The sequence below is a fragment of the Urocampus carinirostris genome, chromosome 6 (assembly GCF_059441175.1).
Source record: "Urocampus carinirostris isolate Australia breed hairy pipefish chromosome 6, RoL_Ucar_1.0, whole genome shotgun sequence".
Lineage (NCBI taxonomy): Eukaryota > Metazoa > Chordata > Actinopteri > Syngnathiformes > Syngnathidae > Urocampus > Urocampus carinirostris.
In genome coordinates, this window is record NC_142354.1 from 43,291,328 (window position 1) to 43,315,199 (window position 23,872).

The 23,872-nt window shown below is 42.6% G+C and overlaps 1 protein-coding gene across 1 annotated transcript in view; it reads left to right on the forward strand.

Annotated features, from left to right (window-relative positions):
- The first annotated feature begins 10,222 nt into the window (after positions 1 to 10,222).
- Positions 10,223 to 23,872, forward strand: part of wnt4 (wingless-type MMTV integration site family, member 4) — a 58,811-nt gene continuing 45,161 nt past the window's right edge. The window contains exon 1 of the mRNA XM_088339067.1: positions 10,223 to 10,664. Within this exon, the coding sequence (XP_088195193.1) occupies positions 10,588 to 10,664 (77 nt within the window). The 5' untranslated portion in view covers positions 10,223 to 10,587. The remainder of the gene's footprint in view (positions 10,665 to 23,872) is intronic.

Consider the following 23,872-nt stretch of genomic DNA (forward strand, 5'->3'; position numbering starts at 1 on the left):
CAAATATAGGACCAAAAACTATTAATTGGGGGTGCGCCCTATAACCCGGTGCGCCTTATAGTGCGGAAAATACGGTAAGTATTTTCCACTCGCTCACAAGTGATTTCTATACAAGTTGCAAGTTCTCCAGAGTACTTTGAGGGATGCTCGTCCCTCCCATTGATTGCAGATATGCGTCACCATCTTCTGTCTTCATCAAAAGGGATATGATAAAATGCCCAGTTGGGCTTAGAACCTTGCCGGTTCTCACATCCAACCATGCAGCAAGAAATAAATCTATCCATTTTCTGCACCGCTTATCCTCACTAGGGTCGCGGGGGGTGCTGGAGCACATCCCAGCCATCGTCGGGCAGTGGGCAGGGGACACTCTGAATTGGTTGCCAGGAAGATTTCAGACCAAACCATTAACCTAACTGGCATTTTTGGGGGGAACATGGAAGGATACTGTGTGCCTGAAAAAACCCAGGCAGGCACAGAGAGAACATGCAAGCACAGCAAGAATTTGCGATGCTAAAAAGTGGTTGTTATATATAAAACACACTTCTACACTATAACATATGAATAACCAATACTTTTTGTGAACAAAATTATTTGTAATTGCAACATCCTTTGTAATCCTGAAAGGGGAATACCACATGTGCGGTCCCTTCTCAAGGTTTCTTCATTTTCCTCATGTTGAGGTTTTTGAGTTTTTCCTTGCCCTCATGTTGGTTCCAGATCAGGGGATGGTGTAATAATAGTCTGAAATAATAGTCTGTGCAATAACCTGTGCAGCCCTTTGACACTCTTTGTGATTAAGGGCTATATAAATAAAAAAGACTTGACTTGACTATTCGTCCGCCGTGGTTATTGATAATTGTTTCAACTCAACTGTTCATTCAACTGCTGTCCACTAGGGTGCTTCTGCGGTCCATCGTGGAACTTATACCCCTGGCCAATGCAACGTGACATTACGTGCAAAGGGTGAATAAGAGGCAAAAAGCCAAACCAAATTCCAAAAAGTGGCTCGTACTGTCGTGATTACCTAACTGGAGCCACCTGAGGTAATCAGCTGGTGTGCTGGAACGCGATTTCCTGATTGGTGGAAGCTTTCTACATAAGCTGTCAGCGTCCAGAGATGGACGTTCGAGTGTACTCCTCGTTTCCCTGAGTGAGCCTCCAACATTTAAGGTACCACGACCCCTTTATGTATTCCAAGTCTGATTCTCGTTGCCTGACCCTTGTCTGTTAAAAGTTTACGATCCACTCTTCCGTCCCGGCCACCGACTTACCTGCTACGTTACTCGTCACGCGTTTTCACCACGGAGTTGCCATATCGTCCAAAGAGGCTTTCTGCTACCAAGAGACGACGTCCCAAGCCTGCTCCACCGAACCTTGTCCAAATAAATCCTTTAACTGACGCTATTGGATCCGAGTGCTTGTTCTGGTCCCTGAAAGAACACTCGAACCAAAAAATGGATCCAGCGTCATTTTTTCCCACCTCCGAGAAATGCGGAAATGCCGAGCAGGAATCCGCGCTACAGCGCCTACTACATACCGAAGGCGCAGTACAACAGATCGCCCATGACGTATCCACACTGGTCCGGCAAGTACAACGTCACCAACAATTTTTTGAGCAACAGTGCGAAGCTTCCCCGGCAACACGACCACAAGATCCGGTTCCGCCTCTTTCTGATCAGGTCGGCAGTGTTGAACCACGAGTAGGTTCGCCAGAGAGATTCAGTGGAGAGCCCGCCCAGATCCGCCCCTTTCTCATAAATTGCCGATTAATTTTTGATCTACAACCGCGAGCGTTTGTGAACGAAAAGACGAAGGTGGCCTATGTAATAAATCATTTGACTGGCAGAGCCCGCCTTTGGGGAACGGCAGAATACGAACGAGGGGCGACAGCATGCACCTCTTTTAGTTTGCTAAGCCAGGAAATGATTAAAGTATTTGATTCTGGTTCCTCATCAGTCGATGCTGCTCGTTCCATCTTGAACATCCGCCAGGGGAGACGCTCCATTGCCGACTATGCCATTGACTTCCGCACTCTAGCAGCCCAGAGTCACTGGAACGAAGAGGCGCTGGTCGACGCCTACCTCCATAGCTTGTCCGGTTATCTCAAAGACGAATTGGTATCCCACGCTCCTCCGGTAACTCTTGACAACGCTATCGAACTGACCGCCCGGATCGACCGTAGGGTCCAGGCAAGACGCCGAGAGAGAGAAGATCCCAGCCAATCCATCACCAGGCAAAGTCAAGACATGAGTAAGATACCGAACCCCCCAACCACTTCTACCGCACTTCATGAGATGATGGAGGTGGACCGCACCTTTCTCTCCGTCGAAGAGCGCCAGCGAAGGCGTTCCGAACGGTTATGTTTTTACTGCGGCGGCCAGGGACATAGGGTGGTCAATTGCCCGTTAAAAGCCAACGCTCGTCGGATATAGGGGACGTCCGATTGAGCTCGGCTTTAGTATCGTCCCCCAAGACTGATAGACCTGTTCTCCGGGCAAATCTCATTATTTCCGGTTCATCTCAGCCCTTCCATGCCCTGATCGATTCTGGCGCCGAAACAAATATCCTGGATTTGTCACTCGCACACAAGATGGGGATACCTGTTAAAACCCTTCCTAACCCGGTATCAGCTCGGGCTTTGGATGGTCACCTATTAGGCACCGTATCCCAAATAACTGAACCCATAGAACTACAGTTGTCTGGAAATCACAGAGAGAAGATCCGATTTCATTTACTCCACTCCCCTAACCAACCCCTTGTTCTGGGTCATCCTTGGTTGGTGCAACACAACCCCCATTTCGACTGGCGCACTGGGTCGATACTTGAATGGGGCATGGACTGTCACCAAACCTGTCTGCGAGCCGCTCCTTACCCAAATCATCCTGTTTCCACGAGGGCCCCACCCAATCTGTCCAAGGTCCCAGCCTGTTACCACCACCTACGGGAGGTCTTCAGTAAAGCTAAGGCCTCTTCCTTGCCCCCTCATAGACCTTATGACTGCGCGATTGATCTCCTGCCAGGGTCCGCTCCTCCTCGGGGCCGCCTCTACTCCCTGTCCATTCCCGAGAGGAAGGCCATGGAGGAGTACATTTCCGATGCCTTGGCGGCTGGTATCATTCGACCCTCCTCTTCTCCTGCAGGGGCGGGGTTCTTTTTTGTGGGAAAGAAGGACGGGTCACTCCGGCCCTGTATAGATTATCGGGGCCTTAATGAGATCACGGTTAAAAATCGCTATCCCTTGCCTCTGCTTGCCTCTGCATTTGAGCTTCTACAGGGGGCCACGATCTTCACTAAACTTGATCTGCGCAACGCCTACCACTTAGTCCGTATCCGGGAGGGTGATGAGTGGAAGACAGCATTCAACACACCCACCGGTCACTACGAGTACCTGGTAATGCCGTTCGGATTAACCAATGCTCCAGCCGTTTTCCAATCCTTGATAAATGACATTTTACGAGATGTGCTTAATCGTTTTGTTTTTGTGTATCTGGACGATATCTTAATTTTCTCAAAGTCCCTCGATGAACACCGAAAACATGTCCAGCTGGTTCTCCGTCGTCTCCTAGAGAACTCTTTATTTGTTAAAGCAGAGAAGTGCGAGTTTCACGCCAAGACAGTCTCGTTCCTGGGCTACATCGTGGCGGAGGGGAACCTTCAGATGGATCCTGCGAAGGTATCAGCAGTCACCTCTTGGCCTGTCCCTGAGTCTCGGAAAAAACTCCAACAATTCCTTGGTTTTGCCAATTTCTACCGGAGGTTCATCAGGAACTACAGTTCGGTGGCAGCTCCTCTCACGCTTCTTACCAGCCCTAAAGAGCCATTTCGGTGGTCTTCCGAGGCTAATGCAGCTTTCAACCGTCTAAAAACTCATTTCTCTACGGCCCCCATACTCCAGGTGCCTGATCCTGCGCGCCAACTGGTGGTGGAGGTGGACGCCTCAGATGTGGGAGTGGGTGCTGTCCTGTCCCAGCGGTCTGACAAGGACCAGAAGATGCACCCGTGCGCCTTCTTTTCCCGGCGGTTGTCCCAGGCCGAACGCAACTACGACGTGGGGGATCGTGAGTTGTTGGCCGTCAAGCTAGCCCTGGAGGAATGGCGACATTGGTTGGAGGGGGTAACGGTGCCGTTCATAGTTTGGACTGACCACAAGAACTTAGAATATATTAGATCGGCCAAGCGGCTCAACCCTCGCCAGTCACGTTGGGCCCTGTTTTTCACCCGCTTTAACTTTACTCTGTCCTACAGACCCGGATCTCGTAATGTGAAGCCCGACGCGCTCTCCCGGCAATTCCCGAATTCCAATGAAACACCTCAGGATCCCGCAACGGTCCTTCCAGCTTCCCGTATGGTGGCAGCAGTTTCCTGGGATATCGAGTCCCGAGTCAGAGAGGCGTTACCCGATCAGGCGGGCCCCAGCTCCTGTCCCGAGGGTCGACTATTCGTCTCCGAACCCTTACGGTCCGAGGTCCTCCAATGGGGGCACAATTCTCACTTTTCTTGCCATCCGGGGTCGGCTCGGACTCACAGTTTCTTGTCCCGACGCTTCTGGTGGCCTACCATGGCCAAGGACGTTAGGGAATATGTCTCCGCCTGTCAAGTGTGCGCCCAGAACAAAGCATCCCACCAACGTCCGGCCGGTCTGTTACATCCACTTCCGGTTCCCCGCCGCCCATGGTCCCACATCTCCTTGGACTTTGTGACGGGGTTGCCAGTATCCGAGGGGATGACGACTGTACTAACTATCGTGGACCGGTTCAGTAAGATGGTCCATTTCGTGGCACTACCAAAGCTCCCCTCCGCCAAGGAAACTGCATTGATAGTCCAGCAACATGTGTTCCGCCTCCATGGCATCCCTCTGGACATTGTTTCTGACCGGGGTCCCCAATTCTCATCCGCGTTTTGGAAGGAGTTCTGTCGTCTGTTGGGTGCCTCAGTCAGCCTCTCATCGGGGTTCCACCCTCAATCCAATGGTCAGTCTGAGCGAGTGAACCAAGATTTGGAAACGGCACTTCACTGTATGGTCTCTAGTGAACCGTTGTCTTGGGCTCGGCAATTGGCATGGGTGGAGTATGCTCACAATTCCTTGGTTAGCTCCTCCACTGGAATGTCCCCCTTCCAGTGCGTATATGGGTACCAACCCCCTATGTTCCCTAGTCAAGAAGAGGAAGTAAACTGCCCGTCAGCTACGGCGAACGCACGCCGTTGTCGGCGAACTTGGGCTCGTGCTCGGGCCACACTCCTTCGGGCAAGCAAGGCTCATTCCGTCGGGGCTAATCGACGGAGGAGTCCTGCTCCGAATTACCAGGTGGGCCAGAAGGTGTGGCTTGCATCAGCTGATCTTCCACTGAAGGCTGAGTCGAGGAAACTGGCTCCTCGGTATCTTGGTCCGTTTCCTATAGTAAGAATTATCAACTCCTCAGCAGTCCGTCTCCGTCTACCAAGATCTATGAGAGTGCACCCCACGTTTCATGTCTCCCGAATCAAACCCGTCTGCCAGAGCCCGTTGGCACCCATTCCACCTCCTCCCCCGGCTCCACGCTCCTTGGACGGGGAGCCTATCTATACAGTGCGCCGCCTGCTCCGCTCCCGACGCAGGGGTCGGGGCTTCCAGTACTTGGTCGATTGGGAGGGATATGGTCCGGAGGAGAGATCATGGATTCCCAGCAGGCAGATCCTGGACCGATCTCTTGTGGCAGAATTCCATCGACTGCATCCTGACCAACCAGCGCCACGCCGTGGTCGTCGTCGTAAGTCCGGTGCTGCTACCCTTCCACCGGCGGACCCACCCGCTACCGCCCCTTCAGATGCGGACGAAGGGGTGTCTATTCACTCGGAAGAATTCTGAGGTACTGTGCTGTTTGTTCTCAGTTTACCTGTGGATATTTTTTTTTTTGTTTTGTGCACTGCAAACGGATTTATTATCAGTCCCCGGGGATCGCTGGTGTGATGGTGACCTTCTGGGGTTCATCGGACGACCTCTGGGCCCTCCATTTTGGATTATTGGTGATGTATTTTGGGTTTTGGGGGATTATTCGTAACTGGCCTGTGACTTTTGTTCCTTGGATTACCGGTGTTTCCATGTGACGTGTTTGGATTATTTTTTTTTCCCTGGGGGACTTCTGGAGCCGTCCCTTGAGGGGGGGGTTCTGTCGTGATTACCTAACTGGAGCCACCTGAGGTAATCAGCTGGTGTGCTGGAACGCGATTTCCTGATTGGTGGAAGCTTTCTACATAAGCTGTCAGCGTCCAGAGATGGACGTTCGAGTGTACTCCTCGTTTCCCTGAGTGAGCCTCCAACATTTAAGGTACCACGACCCCTTTATGTATTCCAAGTCTGATTCTCGTTGCCTGACCCTTGTCTGTTAAAAGTTTACGATCTACTCTTCCGTCCCGGCCACCGACTTACCTGCTACGTTACTCGTCACGCGTTTTCACCACGGAGTTGCCATATCGTCCAAAGAGGCTTTCTGCTTCCAAGAGCCGACGTCCCAAGCCTGCTCCACCGAACCTTGTCCAAATAAATCCTTTAACTGACGCTATTGGATCCGAGTGCTTGTTCTGGTCCATGACACGTACAGTCTGTTAAGTGCCGATGAAAAAGCATTTTTGTTTTTTCAACTTTGCTCTCTAAAATAAAGTCTTTTTGCTTGCACATACTTTGTGCTTATAGTATTTGAGAGGTTACTGTCAGCGATCCACGCTCATTTTGTGTTAATTGGCTCGTATAAACTGACATGAGTTCCGCTGTTCTGCTTTAACAGCTTGGCAATGTCACTTGTTTACAAACACGAAAAGGGGTTTATTTACTCACAGCATGACCAAATATATAGAATAAAAACTGAGAGAATTTTATAAGTTTATTTCATTTACCGAGTCAACAACACAAAAATGTCTTTCAGCAACTTATTTTTCCCCCAATTGCAGTAAATTTCGTGTTGCTTGAGTAGCAGTATTTTTTTTTCTGTACATTTTTATAGCGCACACACAATTTGAAATTTAAAAAACGTATAAAATATAGGGGAACATATAAGTTGGGGGTTTTGGTACAATGTTATCTCAACGCATCTTCATCAAATTATGTTCCCCGCCTGGATCATGTTTGTCAGATTACCCCAATTTTAGCTAACCTGCATTGGCTCCCAGTTAACTTAAGATGTGATTTTAATCTTCTGTTGGTAGTACACAAAGAAACTAAACTAAATATGAATAAAATGATGACTCACAACACGCGGTAAGCTTTCTCTCCTGGCTTTGATCGCTTTGATCAAACAGCTTGCCAACATCATGTATTCCGTTACTCCCCCAACCTGCACAAAATTTGGTAACTTTATTCATATTTAGTTTCTTTTGTCTTTTATTAGCATATTTGGTATTGGAGTAATCCAAAAGTCATTGAACGTAATCAAGTTAAAGTAACCCTACCCAACCCTGCTTACAAAGTACACTGCATTGTTGTCATTGCCAATAAAGACAATTCAATTTGCTGCACTACACCCCAAAGATGCTGACATCAATTACCAGGGACCTTCACATTTTCTCATTAGTGTTAGTTTGATTTGCAGGCTTCAACTCAGAAGTTAAGCCTTCAACCTTCGGATTGCTCATCGACAATGTTCCCCCTAATTTTCCACAGGTCTGAGCGTTCACACAGTTGGTGAGCAACGCTTGAAACAACAGTGAGCAGCAGCAATCCCAAGTGTGGCAACTAAGTCATTATCAAACATGTCCAAAACTTGACATCACGTTACATTTTGCTGAGTTTCCGGCAATGGAATAAAATGTTTCACTTTTGACTGAATTGACAAATGTATTTTTGCAAAGGTTGTACGGCCTACAAACGTCATTTGTTTTTACAACAATTCTTTCACAAGATATTCTTTTTTTTTCCCTGGTATCTTTTGACGCATAATACTAACATTTTGGGGGGCTGATTTCGTCGGTTGTAAGATACAGAACTGTACTTAATCACATTTTTGAGTGGAAGTACAATGTTGGCAACAAGATTCACTTGATATCATTGGAAATTATTTGTATGCAACACAAACTTTTTCTTCTTTTTTCCTTGATTTTTTTCTACTTTTTTTAAAATTCCTTTAAAAAAATTAATTGTGTTTATTTTTTCCAAGCTGTTACTTTTTTTCTGTTTGTTCTCTATTTACTTGTTTCCTTTGATTCTTTCTTTTTTTTTTATTGGCGTTTTTTTCTGAATTTTTCCTTCTTTTTTCTCTTCCTTTTGTTTCTTTTTTTCTCAGTTTTTCACTACTTTTTCATTTTGGTATTTTTTTTTCTTTTTTGTTCTATTTCCCCCCTTCCTTTAAGTCATTTTGTGCACAATTTTACATAATAGTTGGTCGTGTAGGGATTAAAGAAGCAAAAACAACCTGAAGAGCCGTTTGGGACCCAAAAGAGCCGGTTCTTTTTAGTGAGCTGAGCCGAAGAAGCCGGTTCTTGAAAAACTCTACTGACTTTACTCAACTTTGTTCTCCTCAAACCGTGTATTTTTACCTTCATGCACTGTAATTTTGACATAATTTGCTTCTTAATTAGCAATTTCGAGCCCTGATTTTTGTGATAGATTTTCCTGTGCGCGGAAAAGCTCTGGGTAGTGCGCAACCGCGCACACACGCAGTTTAGAGGGAACATTGCGCTGGATAGATTTTCTTGTGCGCTTTGAATATGCGATTGCGCACGCGCACAGCTTAGAGAGAACACTGCTCATCGACCGCAAAAAATTAGGTAAAGTGTGAGACGGTGAGCGTCAGCTCCTGCCAAAAAAGTGGTTTCTTGTGCGCGTGCTTGTGCGTAAGTGTGTTTATGTGAGTGTTGGAAAGTGGGGATAGATGGGGAGGGCATTAGTGAATGGCTGTGCTATTGCATCTTCCCAGGAGACCTCTAAAACACATAGTGCCGTCTACACAAATGCATACTTGGACACACTGGCTCATGAACCCGCCCCCATTATACCTCCTCAAATTCCCATCTTTTTGCCATACCCAGTGTTGGGCGCCTTACTGAAAAAAAAAAGGTAATCACCATATTTTCCGGATTATAAGGAGTGTTCATTTGACCTGTGAATAGTGATGGGTCCCAGGGATCTATGGGTCCCCAAAATGTTGTGTTATCCAGGTTGAAATTGTAAATCGGCGACAAATATATAATATAAATATAAATATTCATTCAGTTTGAATCATCATAGTTTATTGGTAATACAAATCAGTTATCACTTCAAGATTTTTCACTCCACAACAATATTTTACATTATGCAAAATAATATTGCTGAAATAATTATATGAATCTATATTTTCATTCAGTTTTAATCATCACAGTTAATTGGTAATACAAAGCAGTTATCACTTCAGATTTTTCAGTTCATATATTCTTCGTGGTTTGCTGTCCCGCCACAGTTGTATTGCCTTCTCAAGGTCCAATCCATTATCATGCTCCTCATAGCATAACCAGGAATATAATTTCTCCATTTTGGCAGAAGAGTCCTTTTCTTTTGTTTATTTTCTTTTGTCGAATCGTTCCAAAGAATTTCTCCACTGTTTTTTCGTGCCGGAATTATTGGTTATCACATTCTGCATTATGTTTCTATTTATTACCGACACTGAAGAAATTACCAATTTTGTGTTGATTTTCACATATATATATATATATATATATATATATATATATATATATATATATATATATATATATGTATATATATATGTATATATATATAATTAAAATGATGACTCACAACACGTGGTAAGCTTTCTCTCCTGGCTTTGATCTCTTTGATCTCTGGCAAAACTAACATCAAATGCAACTGAAACAAAATAAATCCAAACAGCTTGCCAACATCATTTTTGCCGTTCCATGTGTTCCGTTTCTCCCCAAGCCTGCACAAAATTGAGTCATTTTATTCATATTTAGTTGTCTTTTATTAGCATATTTGGTATTGGAGTAATCCAAAAGTCATTGAAAGTAATCAAGTTAAAGTAACCCTACCCAACCCTGTAAGTGTCAGTAGTAGGATGGGGGATGTGGTGATTTGGTGCGCAATTGCTTTTTAAAAGAAGTAACTAATAACAGTAACTAATTACTTGTTCAGGAACGTGCCAAACAGTACTCATGAACCCGCCCCCATCATACCCCCTCAAACTCCCATCTCTCTGCCATACCTCCACATCTTCGCACCGCCCCTGAACTAAGTCAGCATGCGCGCTCTCTTCCCCTCCAAATGGACCCACGCGCGAGTTTTTGCAAGTGTGTGTCTGTTACAACTCTTTTGTGATGACAGGGTAGACACGCAAGCTTTTCAGGACGTTTCCCTGTTTGGTTACCCCAACTGGGGGAATGTAAAGTGCCTATTTTGAGAAAATCCCATCATTATAGACGCGCAAGAAAGAAGCGGACGAGAATTTTTGAGTCACCTTGTAGCTGCGCGCCGGAGCGGCCGTGGCCCGAGCGCTGGATGCGAATGCGATGGATTAGCAGCAGAAGCCTCCTCGGAACCGAGCCGGTTTTTCTATCCAATCCAGGGCAAGCGCTCCAGGGGATTATTTGCACTCTCCAGGAGCTTCTCCTGTACGTTCAGCTGAGATGACAGAGGAGTGTGTGTTGCGGTGCGCGCTGATGCTCTGCTGCGTGCTCCTCTCGGCCAATGCCAGCAATTGGCTGTAAGTTCAAGTCCATTTTTTTCTGTTCATGGATCATTTTAATATCGAGTGTCTCCTTTTTTAATCCATTCGTTTAAACTCGGATTGTGGAAGACAGGGTTGGGTAGGGTTACTTTAACCGGATTACTTTCAATCTCTTTTGGAGGACTCCAATACCAAATACGCTAATAAAATACAAAAGAAACTGAATATAAATACAAATATGACTCACAACACGTGGTAAGCTTTCTCTCCTGGCTTTGACATATTTGATCTCCGGCAAAACTAACATAAAATGCGACAGAAACAAAATGAAAATAAATCCAAACAGCATTTTTGCCGTTCCATGTATCCCGTTACTCCCCAAGCCTGCACAACATTGAGTCATTTTATTCATATTTAGTATCTTTTGTCTTTTATTAGCATATTTGATTTTGGAGTAATCCAAAAGTAATTGAAAGTAATCCAGTTAAAGTAACCCTACCCAACCCTGTACATCCATATACTTAATCACTTATTCAAATGCCTGATTGTGATATCCAATCCTCGCAAAATCTATACATTTTCAATTGAATGAACCAGGGTTTGGTAGGGTTACTTTACCTGGATTACTTTCAATTACTTTTGGATTACTCCAATACCAAATATGCTAATAAAAGAGAAAAGAAACTAAATATGAATAAAATGACTACATTTTGTGCAGGCTTGGGGAGTAACGGAATACATGGAACGGCAAAAATGATTGGATTTATTTTCATTTTGTTTCTGTCGCATTTTTTGTTCGTTTTGCCGGGGATCAAAGAGATCAAAGCCAGGAGAGAAAGCTTACCACTTGTTGTGAGTCATCATTTTATTCATATTTAGTTTCTTTTGTCTTTTATTAGCATATTTGGTATTGGAGTCATCCAAAAGTAATTGAAAGTAATCAAGTTAAAGTAACCCTACCCAACACTGATTATTAGTTACTTCATTTAAAAAGTAATTGCGCACCGGACCACCACATCCCCCACCCTATTACTGACACGCATAAGCACCACGTTACTTTGAAAGTAGCTATCTAGTTACAAACAGGGTTGGCTAGGGTTACTTTAACTGGATTACTTTCAATGACTTTTGGATTACTCCAATACCAAACATGCTAATAAAAGACAAAAGAAACTAAATATGAATAAAATGATTCAATTTTGTGCAGGCTTGGGGAGTAACGGAATACACGGAACGGCAAAAATGATGTTTGGATTGATTTTCATTTTGTTTCTGTCGCATTTTTTGTTCGTTTTGCCGGGGATCAAAGAGATCAAAGCCAGGAGAGAAAGCTTACCACGTGTTGTGAGTCATCATTTTATTCATATTTAGTTTCTTTTGTCTTTTTTTAGCATATTTGGTATTGGAGTAATCCAAAAGTAATTGAAAGTAATCAAGTTAAAGTAACCCTACCCAACCCTGTAAAAGACTATGATAATGACATGTATTTTGTAAAAGTGTAAATTAGTATTTTTTTAATATTTGAGTGTGCAGGAAAAGTTGTTTGCTGACATCATCACACTTAGTAAGAAGAGAGACTATAATTACAGATTACAGAAAATACAAAATTGGAGCCGCGCAAATAAGCATTTGCGGGAAAAAAAATATTTGTTGGGATTCCAGCTAGCAAGGAAGATTTTGTTGGGAGTAGAGTACGATTATGTTAATGTGACGTATTTGTCCCGATCAAGTGACCCCAAAGCAAGTGTTGTGTATGCTGGTGTGATGAAAATGGTTGTGCGCGTGCGCACACTGCACTCATGTGGTATACTATTAGCGGGTTTGTCGCATTCCTCCACATGTATGCACTCTTTTTTTTGGCATATACAGTAATCCCTCGTTTATCATGGGGGTTGTGTTCCAAAATGAACCAGTAATGGGCGAAATCCTTCTATTAAAAACCTTTATTTTTCATAATTGTTTTGCAATTACCGTAAATTCCGGACTATAGAGCGCACCTGATTATAAGCCGCACCCACCACATTACGAGAGGAAAACCAATTTTGTACATACACAAGCCGCACCTGTATATTAGCCGCATGCGCCCACATTGAAAATATGCAACACAAACACAAAATTAACCCATACCCGACACAGTCCAAAAATCACAGCCGGCAAAATGAATGGAAAATGATACCGGTACTTAAGGTTTGAGGCAGACCTGCAAAGTAAATACTCTTGTATGCACTGAAACCAATTCTTTTTTTTTTAGACAGGCTTAAGCATTTGGTTATGAAATAAAAGTACTATATGAATCTCATCTCATCTCATTAGCTGCACCGCTTATCCTCAGTAGGGTCGCGGGGGTGCTGGAGCCCATCCCAGCAATTATCGGGCAGTGGGCAGGGGACACCCTAAACTGGTTGCCAGCCAATCGCAGGGCACACAGGGACAGACAACCCGCTCGCTCATTCACACCTAGGGACAATTTGGACCGGCCAATTCACCTGAAATGCATGTTTTTGGAATGTGGGAGGAAACCGGAGTGCCCGGAGGAAACCCACGCAAGCACGGGGAGAACATACAAACTCCGCACAGGAAGTCTGGAGCTGGATTTGAACCCACGCAAGACATGAACTGTGCCGCACATGCGCTAACCACTGCGCTGCCGTGCTGCCCTATTATTATTATTATTATTATTATTTCACAAATAACTACTGTACCGTTAAATGATAATTCGTGGGGAGACTCTTTAGCCAATCAGAATGCAGAATACAATGCACGATGCAAATATGAGAAGTCGCGACACTGTAAAGAGTGATCCAAGGGATTAATGGACTCTCTTATCTAACAAGTGGCCGAGATCATTTATAGACCTGCCCTTTAAAATGTACTTCACACAAAGATGACTTTTTTTACTCATTGGAAATAGGTTGAAACAACGTTAAATAGACGCACAGTTCCGTACAAAAGGCATCTCTATTGGGTTATATTGGGTACTACAGTGCTACAGTGTTATTGTTACTGTACAGTGACTTGTTTACCTGACTGCCCATTTTGCACATCTGGTTAGTTGCTCCTCTTGCACTCTTTGCACTATTGTATAATACTATACATAGCCATAATTATTTAGTATATTATTAGTACTTCAATACTCCAACTCAATACAACATTTTATTTATAGCTGTACATTCAAGGAAACTGTGCGGGTCAGATGTATCGACATTTCGTTCTGTATACACGTGTACTAGAATGACAATAAAGTATATCTGAATCTGAATCTGAAAAAAATCTCAATCTTAAAAGGTTTGAGTGGAAAATGCGGATGTTTCAAAGAATTAAAAAGACAACTTTTTTTGTGGGCCAAATTTGGATATTGTTCAAGAGACACTATGTAATATTTGACCAATAGATGTTGCTGTATTAGTAGTGCAACCAGAAACAACCACATCAAGAATACATGGAAGAATACAAACCGAAATTCAGTGACCAAAAAGCACTTTTTTTGCCTTTTTTTGTCCGGCCTTTCACAAGGTTTTTGTTTTTTGGAGAGCCTTGTGTTATGTTAAGTCAAGTTAAGTTCTTTTTATAGCCCTCAATCGCAAGGAGACTCAAAGGGATGTACAGACTGCAGACGACCATTACACTATCCCCTGATTTAAAACCTACATGAGGGCAAGGGAAAAAAAAAACAAAAAATCAAAAATCAGCATGCGAAAATGAAAAAAACCTTGAAATAAATACAAATTTCATAACTCAAGAGTATTTACAAAAATACACATTGATGCAGTAGTGTTTTTTTGTGCTTATTATTCAAATGTATATTATTACATCTTTTTTTTGTGAATTACATTTTTTTTTACCATTAATAGGCGCTAAATAAAACAAAATGTCCTTTGATAGTAAAGACGTACAACTGCAACCATTTTCGACAACAATTTAGTGGTCATTTTTGGACTAAAGCATGCCTAAAACAGACCTGACCAGATACTGCCCAAAATCAAACGTCCAAAACAGGGGTGGCGAACAAATTTGACACAAATTTTTAACTGTGAGTCAAAGAGAAATGAAATGATTTGCATTTATGTAGCGCTTTTCAAGTCAAGACTTCCCAACGCGCTTTACAGTGTGCTTCACATTTCCCAATAGCGGCCGTGCAGCCATGTAAGGTGCTAACCTTCTTATCGGGGGTATTAGTGTTCAGTGTCTTACCCAAGGACACTTTGACATGTAACACGGATGAGCTGGGATTCGAACTGCGATCTCTTGATCCCAAGACAAGCGCTCTACCTCCTGAGCCACACCATGCACTGACCAGCAGTAGACGTAACCTAACCTGCGTTGGGTAGGGTTACTTTAATTGGATTACTTTCAATTACTTTTGGATTACTCCAATACCAAATAAACGGATACATGGAACGGCAAAAATGATGTTGGCAAGCTGTTTGGATTTATCTTCATTTTGTTTCTGTCGCATTTTGTGTTAGTTTTGCCGGAGATCAAAGAGATCAAAGCCAGGAGAGAAAGATTACCGTGTGTTGGGAGTCATCATTTTATTCATATTTAGTTTCTTTTGTCTTTTATGAGCATATTTGGTATCGGAGTAATCCAAAAGTAATTGAAGGTAATCCAGTCAAAGTAACCTTACCCAACCCTGTCAGAACGCTTATTTTGTTATTTTCCCCATTTTAGCAGGGTTGGGTGGGTTACTTTGACTGGATTACTTTCAATTACTTTTGGATTACTCCAATACAAAATATGCTCATAAAAGACCAAAGAAACTAAATATGAATAAAATGACTCAATTTTGTGCAGGCTTGGGGAGTAACGGACAGCAAAAATGATTGGATTTTTTTTCATTTTGTTTCTGTCGCATTTTAGCTTAGTTTTGCCGGAGATCAAAGCCAGGAGAGAAAGCTTACCACGTGTTGTGAGTCATCATTTTATTCATATTCATTTTCTTTTGTCTTTTAATAGCATATTTGGTATTGGAATAATCTAAAAGCAATTGAAAGTAATCCAGTTAAAGTAACCCTACCCAACCCTGGACGTAGCCTACGCAGATGATTGGCAGTCAGTTATGTGTCCGGAGCAGCATAAAAACAAAAAATCTGCCAAATTAATTTCAAAATATTATTTATCATTTGTTATTAACTCTGATGGATTCAAGTGTGTTTTAAGAGGGGGAAAAAAGTAAACATGAAACGAGGGAAAGAGCCACTGTATATAGAAAATATGATCAGGCAAAGAGCTGCATTCTGATTGGCCAAGAGCCACCCCAGGTCCAAAAGAATGATTCTGTATGGAGGGTACTTAAAACCTATAATGAATTACCCCTGCACGTTGACGTTCCGATATCATGAGAAGAAGTTTGACGATGAAAGCTTTGCCCAACACCTTGAACTCTGCTACGGAGTGCAGAGTAATTGGGCTGTTTGTGAGTGAAGGTGTGGTGACAGCAGACATGTGCAGGCAAGCTTGCGGAGCTGCCAGTCTACGAGGCGGGATTACTACACCACAGCGCCTCCGATTTCACCGGCAGATTTTAAACGGGTGCGCGATGAAATAATTTCATCAAGATTAGCCTCATCTATAACTATAAATCGATCCAAACATCGATATTATCGATACAGAGAACTTGGAGAGGATCGATACTATTGTCTTGGAAAGGTAATGTCTTCCCATTTTAGCTATCACTATAATAAGTTTGTTCAGTGTTCATTTGAGCTGTGAAAAGTGAAGGGTCCCGGGGACTCGCATGCTCAAAAATCTATGGGTCCCAACAGAGATCTATGGCTCCCCAAAATTGAGTCTTATCGACGTTGAAATTGTAAATCGGCGACAAATATATTATATAAATCTATATATTCATTCAGTTTTAATCATCACAGTTAATTGGTAATAGAAAGCAGTTATCACTTCAGATTTTTCAGTTCACAATATTGTACATTATACATAATAATATTGCTGAAATATTGGCTGGCAACCAGTTCAGGGTGTCCCCTGCCCACTGCCCGATGATTGCTGGGATGGGCTCCAGCACCCCCGCGACCCTACTGAGGATAAGCGGTGCAGCTAATGAGATGAGATGAGATTAATCTATGTTTTCATTCAGTTTTAATCATCACATTTAACTGAGGCGTGTTCAGGAGAGTGAGCGATTGCTATCGCTAGCTATCGCTAGCTTCTGAACGGCCAATGATTATTGAGCGCTCGCGTGCCCGAGTAATCACGGGAGAAAGACCGCTTACTTTGATTTCCAACATGGCGTCGACAGTGCTGAACATGGAGGATCTCACCCTGACGAGTGCTGTTGGCGATGTAATATATCGTCTTACATTGCCTGGTAATGTTTGTGAACAATGCAAGACAGGTATGACCCTTCCACTGCGTTTAGGATAACCTTAACTGTGTCAATATGCGAACTGTCGCTCATATCAGCCAACTCGCTCAAAGCAAGCTGTAGAACGAAATCCATTGTACTGTCGTCGGCCATTTTGGATCAGTAAGGCAATCACAGTGAGCGATTACAAAACGTTCAGCAGTGTGCGGCAAGCGATTAACAAGCGACTACATGTCTGATTACTCTCCTGAACACGCCTCTGGTAATACAAAGCAGTTATCACTTCAGATTTTTCAGTTCACAAAAATATTGTACATTATACAAAATAAAATTGCTGAAATATTAGTCTATATATTCATGCAGTTTTAATCATCACAGTTCATTGGTAATACAAAGCAGTTATCACTTCAGTTTTTTCAGTTCATATATTCTTCGTGGTTTGCTGTCCCGTCACAGTTGTAATGCCTTCTCAAAGTCCAATCCATTATCATCCTCCTCATAGCGTAACCACGAATATAATTTAGTCCATTTTGGCAGAAAAGTCCTTTTCTTGCTAGGAGAATTCTTTTGTTTATTTTCTTTCGTCGAATCATTCGCTTCACCACACGTGTTATCCTTGCCTCCGCGATCTTCCGAAGAATTGCTCCGCCGTTCTTTCGTGCCGGAATTATTGCCGTTGTTATCACTTTCTGCATTATGTTTCGACTTATTACTGAGAGTGAAGAAATTACCAATTTTGTGTTGATTTTCACCTTCCCTTGACGACAAGCACCACAACAATGACGTCATCTCGAAGCAACTAGATCTCGTTGGCCGAGATCGGCGTGCAGACAAATACTCGAACCGCGAGACTTATTCATAAATGCTTACTGTATTTAGAACTGTATTTACTGTATATACAGTATATTTTTTTGTACAACCTATTCAATTAAAAGTTATTGTCTACTGAGGGTAGTGATTGAAAAGCAAGGGACTCGCCAACCTGTTTTCTATTAATGGTACAGGCATTTTTGAATTAATGAATGAACGAATGAATAACAATGAATGAGTGAATGAATAACACTAAACGAATGATTAAATCCATGAATGAATGAATAAATAAATGAATGAATGTTTGAATAAATAAAGTGTTTTAGCCACAACACTAAAACAACAGCAACAGCCACTAATTAACGATCCCAGGACAATAGTTTTCATCAAATCCAAGTACTTGCTTGGTATCGATAATCTCAATACAGTGGAACCTCGGTTCTCGACCATAATCCGTTCCAGAACCCTGTTCGAAAACTGATTTGTTCGATTACCGAAATCATTTTTCCCATTAAAAATAATGTAAATCGTTATAATCCGTTCCAACACCCTGAATGTTTACCTTGAATGTTTTACGTAAACATAAAGCTAACCCAGGCTAATCGTACGTTCGCGTTATCGTAATCTTCCTACGAAAGATTACGCTAACATGAACGTATAAAAATAAAAAAAAATCAGGTCGTTTACAAGTCATTTACCACCCGGGTCTTCACAACAAGTGGTGAGCGGTTCATTGGAAAGGGGGCTCCGTTCCAACACCCTGAATGTTGGGCTCCGTTCCAACACCCTGAATGTTTAACGTAAACTTAAAGCTAACCCAGGCTAATCGTACGTTCGCGTTATCGTAATCCTATGAATAGGATTTCTTACCTTTGTGGTGGTCAGCAGAAGGCGCTCGCACACCTCCTTCATATTTGGCTATTATTTCTTTCTTAAATAGTTGTACGCACTACTTTTCTTTTTTCACCTGTAGCAACTTTGCTGCTTGCACTGACTTTCTTCGGAGACATAATTAGGGGCTAAAACACTTGGTACACCTATATTAAAAGCGAAAGCAAAATGAAGCACCTCCGGACGCGATAACGGTCGGTCAGGAAAAGAGCGATCTACACTCGTACGCCGCTCAGCATCGCACCCTAGCGTACCGGCGTTCGAACTCCGATTTTTTGACCGAACAGCGAAGCAAAGAATTTCTCGAAATTTTTGGTCGGACTCCGATTTGTTCGAACTGAGAGGCGTTCGAAAACCGAGGTTCCACTGTGTTTGGGTCGATTTGCCCAACCGTACTTAAAATTCGAAACAGCCAATCATTGGAAAAGAACTTGAAATTCTTCATTCATGAAAACAAATCTGAATTGCTACTGCTAGAAACCACTGTTTGCATAAAAACATAAAAAAGCAGTAGTGTATAACAATTCTGTAGCTGTTTTTCATGTGCAATGCTGTAGCCAGCAGATGTTGCTAATGTTTCTGTTCAGTGTTATCACAAAAAGCAGTGTGCATGGCTCGAGGATAGTGTTCCCTCTAAGCTGCGCGCGTGCGCAATCGCGCACTGCTCGCACATTCTCAGCGCACAAGAAAATCTAGCCAGCGCACAAAAACCAGGGCTCAAAATTACTTATTAAGAAGCGACTTAAGTCAAAGTTACAGTGCATGAAGGTAAAAATACACAGGTTCCCCTGACGTTGTGTCCTAAATGCGGTATTTGGAAGTCGAGTCGAAATAGGACGAAGTTGAGTAAAGTTAGTAGAGTATGTTGAGAACCGGCTTCTTCGGCTCAGCTCACTAAAAAGGGTCCTAAATGGCTCTTCAGGTTGTTTTTGCTTCTTTAATCCCAACATGACCAAATATTAAGTAAAATTATGCACAAAATGACTTAAAGGAATGGGGGAATAGAACAAAAAAGAAAAAAATATCAAAATGAAAAAGTAGTGAAAAGCTGAGAAAAAAAGAAACAAAAGGTAGAGGAAAAAAAGAAAGAAAAATTGAGATAAAAGCCAGAAAAAAAGTAGGAAAAAGGTAAAAACAAAAAGAAAAAAGTAACAGCTCGGAAAAAATAAACACAATGAGATTTTTTTTAAAGGAATTAAAAAAAAACAAAGTAGAAAAAAACCCACCGAAAAAAGAATAAAACGTTTGTGTTGCATTTAAATAATTTCCAATGATATCAAGTGAATCTTGTTGCCAACATTGTACTTCCACTCAAAAATGTGATTAAATACAGTTCTGTATATTAAAGCCAACTAAATAAGCCCCCAAAAATGTTAAGATTATGCTACAAAATTTATCAGGAAATAAAAAGAATTGGATATCTTGTGAAAGAATTGTAAGAACAAACGACGTATGTAGGCCGTACAAGCTTTGCAATAGTACATGAGTCAATTCATTCAAAAGAGAAAAATCATTTTGCATTGCCGGAAACTCAGCAAAATGTAACGTGATGTCAAGTTTTGGACATGACTTAGTTGCCACACTTGGGATTGCTGTTGCTCACTGTTGTTTCAAGCGTTGCTCACCGACTTTGTGTGAACGCTCAGATCTGTGGAAAATTAGAGGGAATATTGCTCGAGGACTCATTCTAATACTGTTTTCATAGATCCACATAGGAAAAAATGGATGCATGTGGCGGAGAGAGAATAAAGACAACAAACCAATCAAGGCGTCTCCTCACATACCCTTTAAAACAGGAATGTCAAACTCGGTTTGTCTCGTTTGCCGGATCCAGACTTTCTCTTCTCAAGAGGACCGGATCGGTAAAAGAATCTCAAGTCCAAATATTTAGCTCACCGTGGTCAATTGATGCGTTATTATTCAGCCTATTTTAGTAGCCTCCAATGTTCCCTCTAAGCTGCGTGTGGGCGCAATTGCGCACTACCCGGAGCTTTTTCACGCACAAGAAAATCTAGCCAGCTCACAAAAATCAGGGCTCGAAATTGCTAATTCAGAAGCGAATTACGTCAAAGTTACAGTGCATGAAGGTAGAAATACACGGGTTCCCCTGACGTTGTGTTCTAATATTTGGAAGTCAAGGTCGAAGTAGAACCAAGTTGAGCAAAGTCAGTAGAGTTTTTCGAGAACCGGCTTCTTCGGCTCGGCTCACTAAAAAGGACCGGCTCTTTCGGGTCCCGAACGGCTCTTCAGGATCTTTTTGCTTCTTTCATCCCTACATGACCAAATGATATGTAAAAATTATGCACAAATTGACAAAGGAAGGGGGGGAAATAGAGCAAAAAAGAAAAAAAATACCACAATGAAAAAGTAGTGAAAAGCTGAGAAGAAACAAAAGGAGAGAAAACAAGAAAAAAAAAAGATTTGGCTTTTGGTGATGAAAAGACTTTCCTCAACATCCATCAATCAATTATCTGCACCGCTTATCCTCAGTAGGGTCGCGGGGGTGCTCGAGCCCATCCCAGCTATATTCGGGTAGTGGGCAGCCAATCGCAGGGCACACAAGGACAGACAACTCATTCGCTCATTCACTCCCAGGGAAAATTTGGACCCTCCAATTAACCTGACATGCATGTTTTTGGAATGTGGGAGGAAACCAGAGTGCCTGGAGGAAACCCGCGCAAGCACGGAGAGAACATGCAAACTCCACACAGGGAGTTCGAACTCACGACCTCAGAACTGTGCCACACTTGTGCTAACCACTGCGCCGCCGTGCTGCCCCTTTCCCCTACAATTTCTTACTTCTATTTAACACATGTAAGATGCAAATTAGTCTATTTCATCTTCCATATTAATATCAATTAAAGGGAGAGTTTTTATTGAATATATATCATTTTTTGATCCATTATTTGTTTTTTATTGAACAGTTGCAAAACGTTAGAATATGCTTAATGGAAGCTCTGCAATGCAGAGAATGTACTGGCAGGAGTGTTCACTCAAAAATGGCATGATTTACTGGTGAAGAAATGTGCTTGTTTTTACAGTAGAGGTGTAAATGTTTGGTGGGCTCGGCCCAGCTGTGAGCAAGAACAATTTGGACTTGTGAGGCCTCCTTTCACTCATGCTGGAGCAGCAACCGATGCCGAGCAGTTCGAGGAGTCCCCTTAAGGCACAGGTGTCAAACAGGCGGCCCGCGGGCCAGATCAGGCCCGCTAAGGGATTGAATCCGGCCCGCGAGACAACACTCAGAGAAGCGCAAGAGAAAAACAAGCTGCAGGTTGAAATATGTCAACTTGATGTTGCTAAAGAAAGGTGCCTCCAACAAAGACACTGTACTTGTATTTCTTTTTCTTTCTCACTCTCCCTGTTTTCCACCCCCTTTCTCCCACTCTCTGTCTCTGTCTCTTTCACTCTTTGTGTCTCTCTTTTTCGCTTTCTTTGTTGCTCTTTGTCTCTTTCTCTCTCTGTGTCTTTTTAACTTCTTTTGCTCTAACTTCCTTTTTTCCTTTTCTCTCTTTTCTCTTTCTCTCTTCCTACCCTTCACGCTTTCTTTTCTGTTTTCTCTCCTGTCTTTCTATTTCTCTTTGGAATTCTTTCTTCATCTCCCTTTCTTTTCCCCTTCTCTCACGACTTTGTATCTTTTGTTTCTCACGCTCTCTCTCTCTCCCTCTTTTGCAGCCCTTTTCTTCCACTCTCTGTCTTTGTCTCTTTCACTCTTTGTGTCCCTCTTTTTCTCTTTGTTTGTTGCTCTTTGTCTCTTTCTCTCTCTGTGTCTTTTTAACTTCTTTTGCTCTAACTTCCTTTTTTCCTTTTCTCTCTTTTCTCTTTCTCTCTTCCTACCCTTCGCGCTTTCTTTTCTGTTTTCTCTCCTTCTGTCTTTCTATTTCTTTTTGGATTTCTTTCTTCATCTCCTTTTCCTTTCCCCCTCTCTCACGACTTTTTATCTTTTGTTTCTCACGCTCTCTCTCTCTCCCTCTTTTGCACCCCTTTTCTTCCACTCTCTGTCTCTGTCTCTCTCACTCTCCGTGTCTCTCTTTTTCCCTTTCTTTGTTGCTCTTTGTCTCTTTCTCTCTCTGTGTCTTTTTAACTTCTTTTGCTCCAACTTCCTTTTTTCCTTTTCTCTCTTTTCTCTTTCTCTCTTCCTACCCTTCACGCTTTCTTTTCTGTTTTCTCTCCTGTCTTTCTATTTCTCTTTGGAATTCTTTCTTCATCTCCCTTTCTTTTCCCCTTCTCTCACGACTTTGTATCTTTTGTTTCTCACGCTCTCTCTCTCTCCCTCTTTTGCAGCCCTTTTCTTCCACTCTCTGTCTTTGTCTCTTTCACTCTTTGTGTCCCTCTTTTTCTCTTTGTTTGTTGCTCTTTGTCTCTTTCTCTCTCTGTGTCTTTTTAACTTCTTTTGCTCTAACTTCCTTTTTTCCTTTTCTCTCTTTTCTCTTTCTCTCTTCCTACCCTTCGCGCTTTCTTTTCTGTTTTCTCTCCTTCTGTCTTTCTATTTCTTTTTGGATTTCTTTCTTCATCTCCTTTTCCTTTCCCCCTCTCTCACGACTTTTTATCTTTTGTTTCTCACGCTCTCTCTCTCTCCCTCTTTTGCACCCCTTTTCTTCCACTCTCTGTCTCTGTCTCTCTCACTCTCCGTGTCTCTCTTTTTCCCTTTCTTTGTTGCTCTTTGTCTCTTTCTCTCTCTGTGTCTTTTTAACTTCTTTTGCTCCAACTTCCTTTTTTCCTTTTCTCTCTTTTCTCTTTCTCTCTTCCTACCCTTCGCGCTTTCTTTTCTGTTTTCTCTCCTTCTGTCTTTCTATTTTTTTGGGATTTCTTTCTTCATCTCCTTTTCTTTTCCCCCTCTCTCACGACTTTTTATCTTCTGTTTCTCACGCTCTCTCTCTCCTTCTTTATTTGTCCGGCCCTCTCTCCTTTTCACTCCCTCTTTCTCTTATTCCTTTCTCTCTATTTTTCTTTCTCTTTAATCTACTAGTCCGGCCCCCGACAGAATGTTTGTTCTATCGTGTGGCCCCCGAGTTAAAATGAGTTTGAGCAGTAGGGGTGGGCGGATCCCTGCACACAGAGCAAGGCACTTCCTTCTCTCTCTCTCTCACTCAGTGCAGTCTACACCAGAAGTGAATATGACCATATGCTTATCGTTTGCAGTCATTTGTGACATTTTTACAAAAGAACTTTGCATGCACATTGTTTTGAAACCGTCATTAAGGACAAATTTCATGGGAAA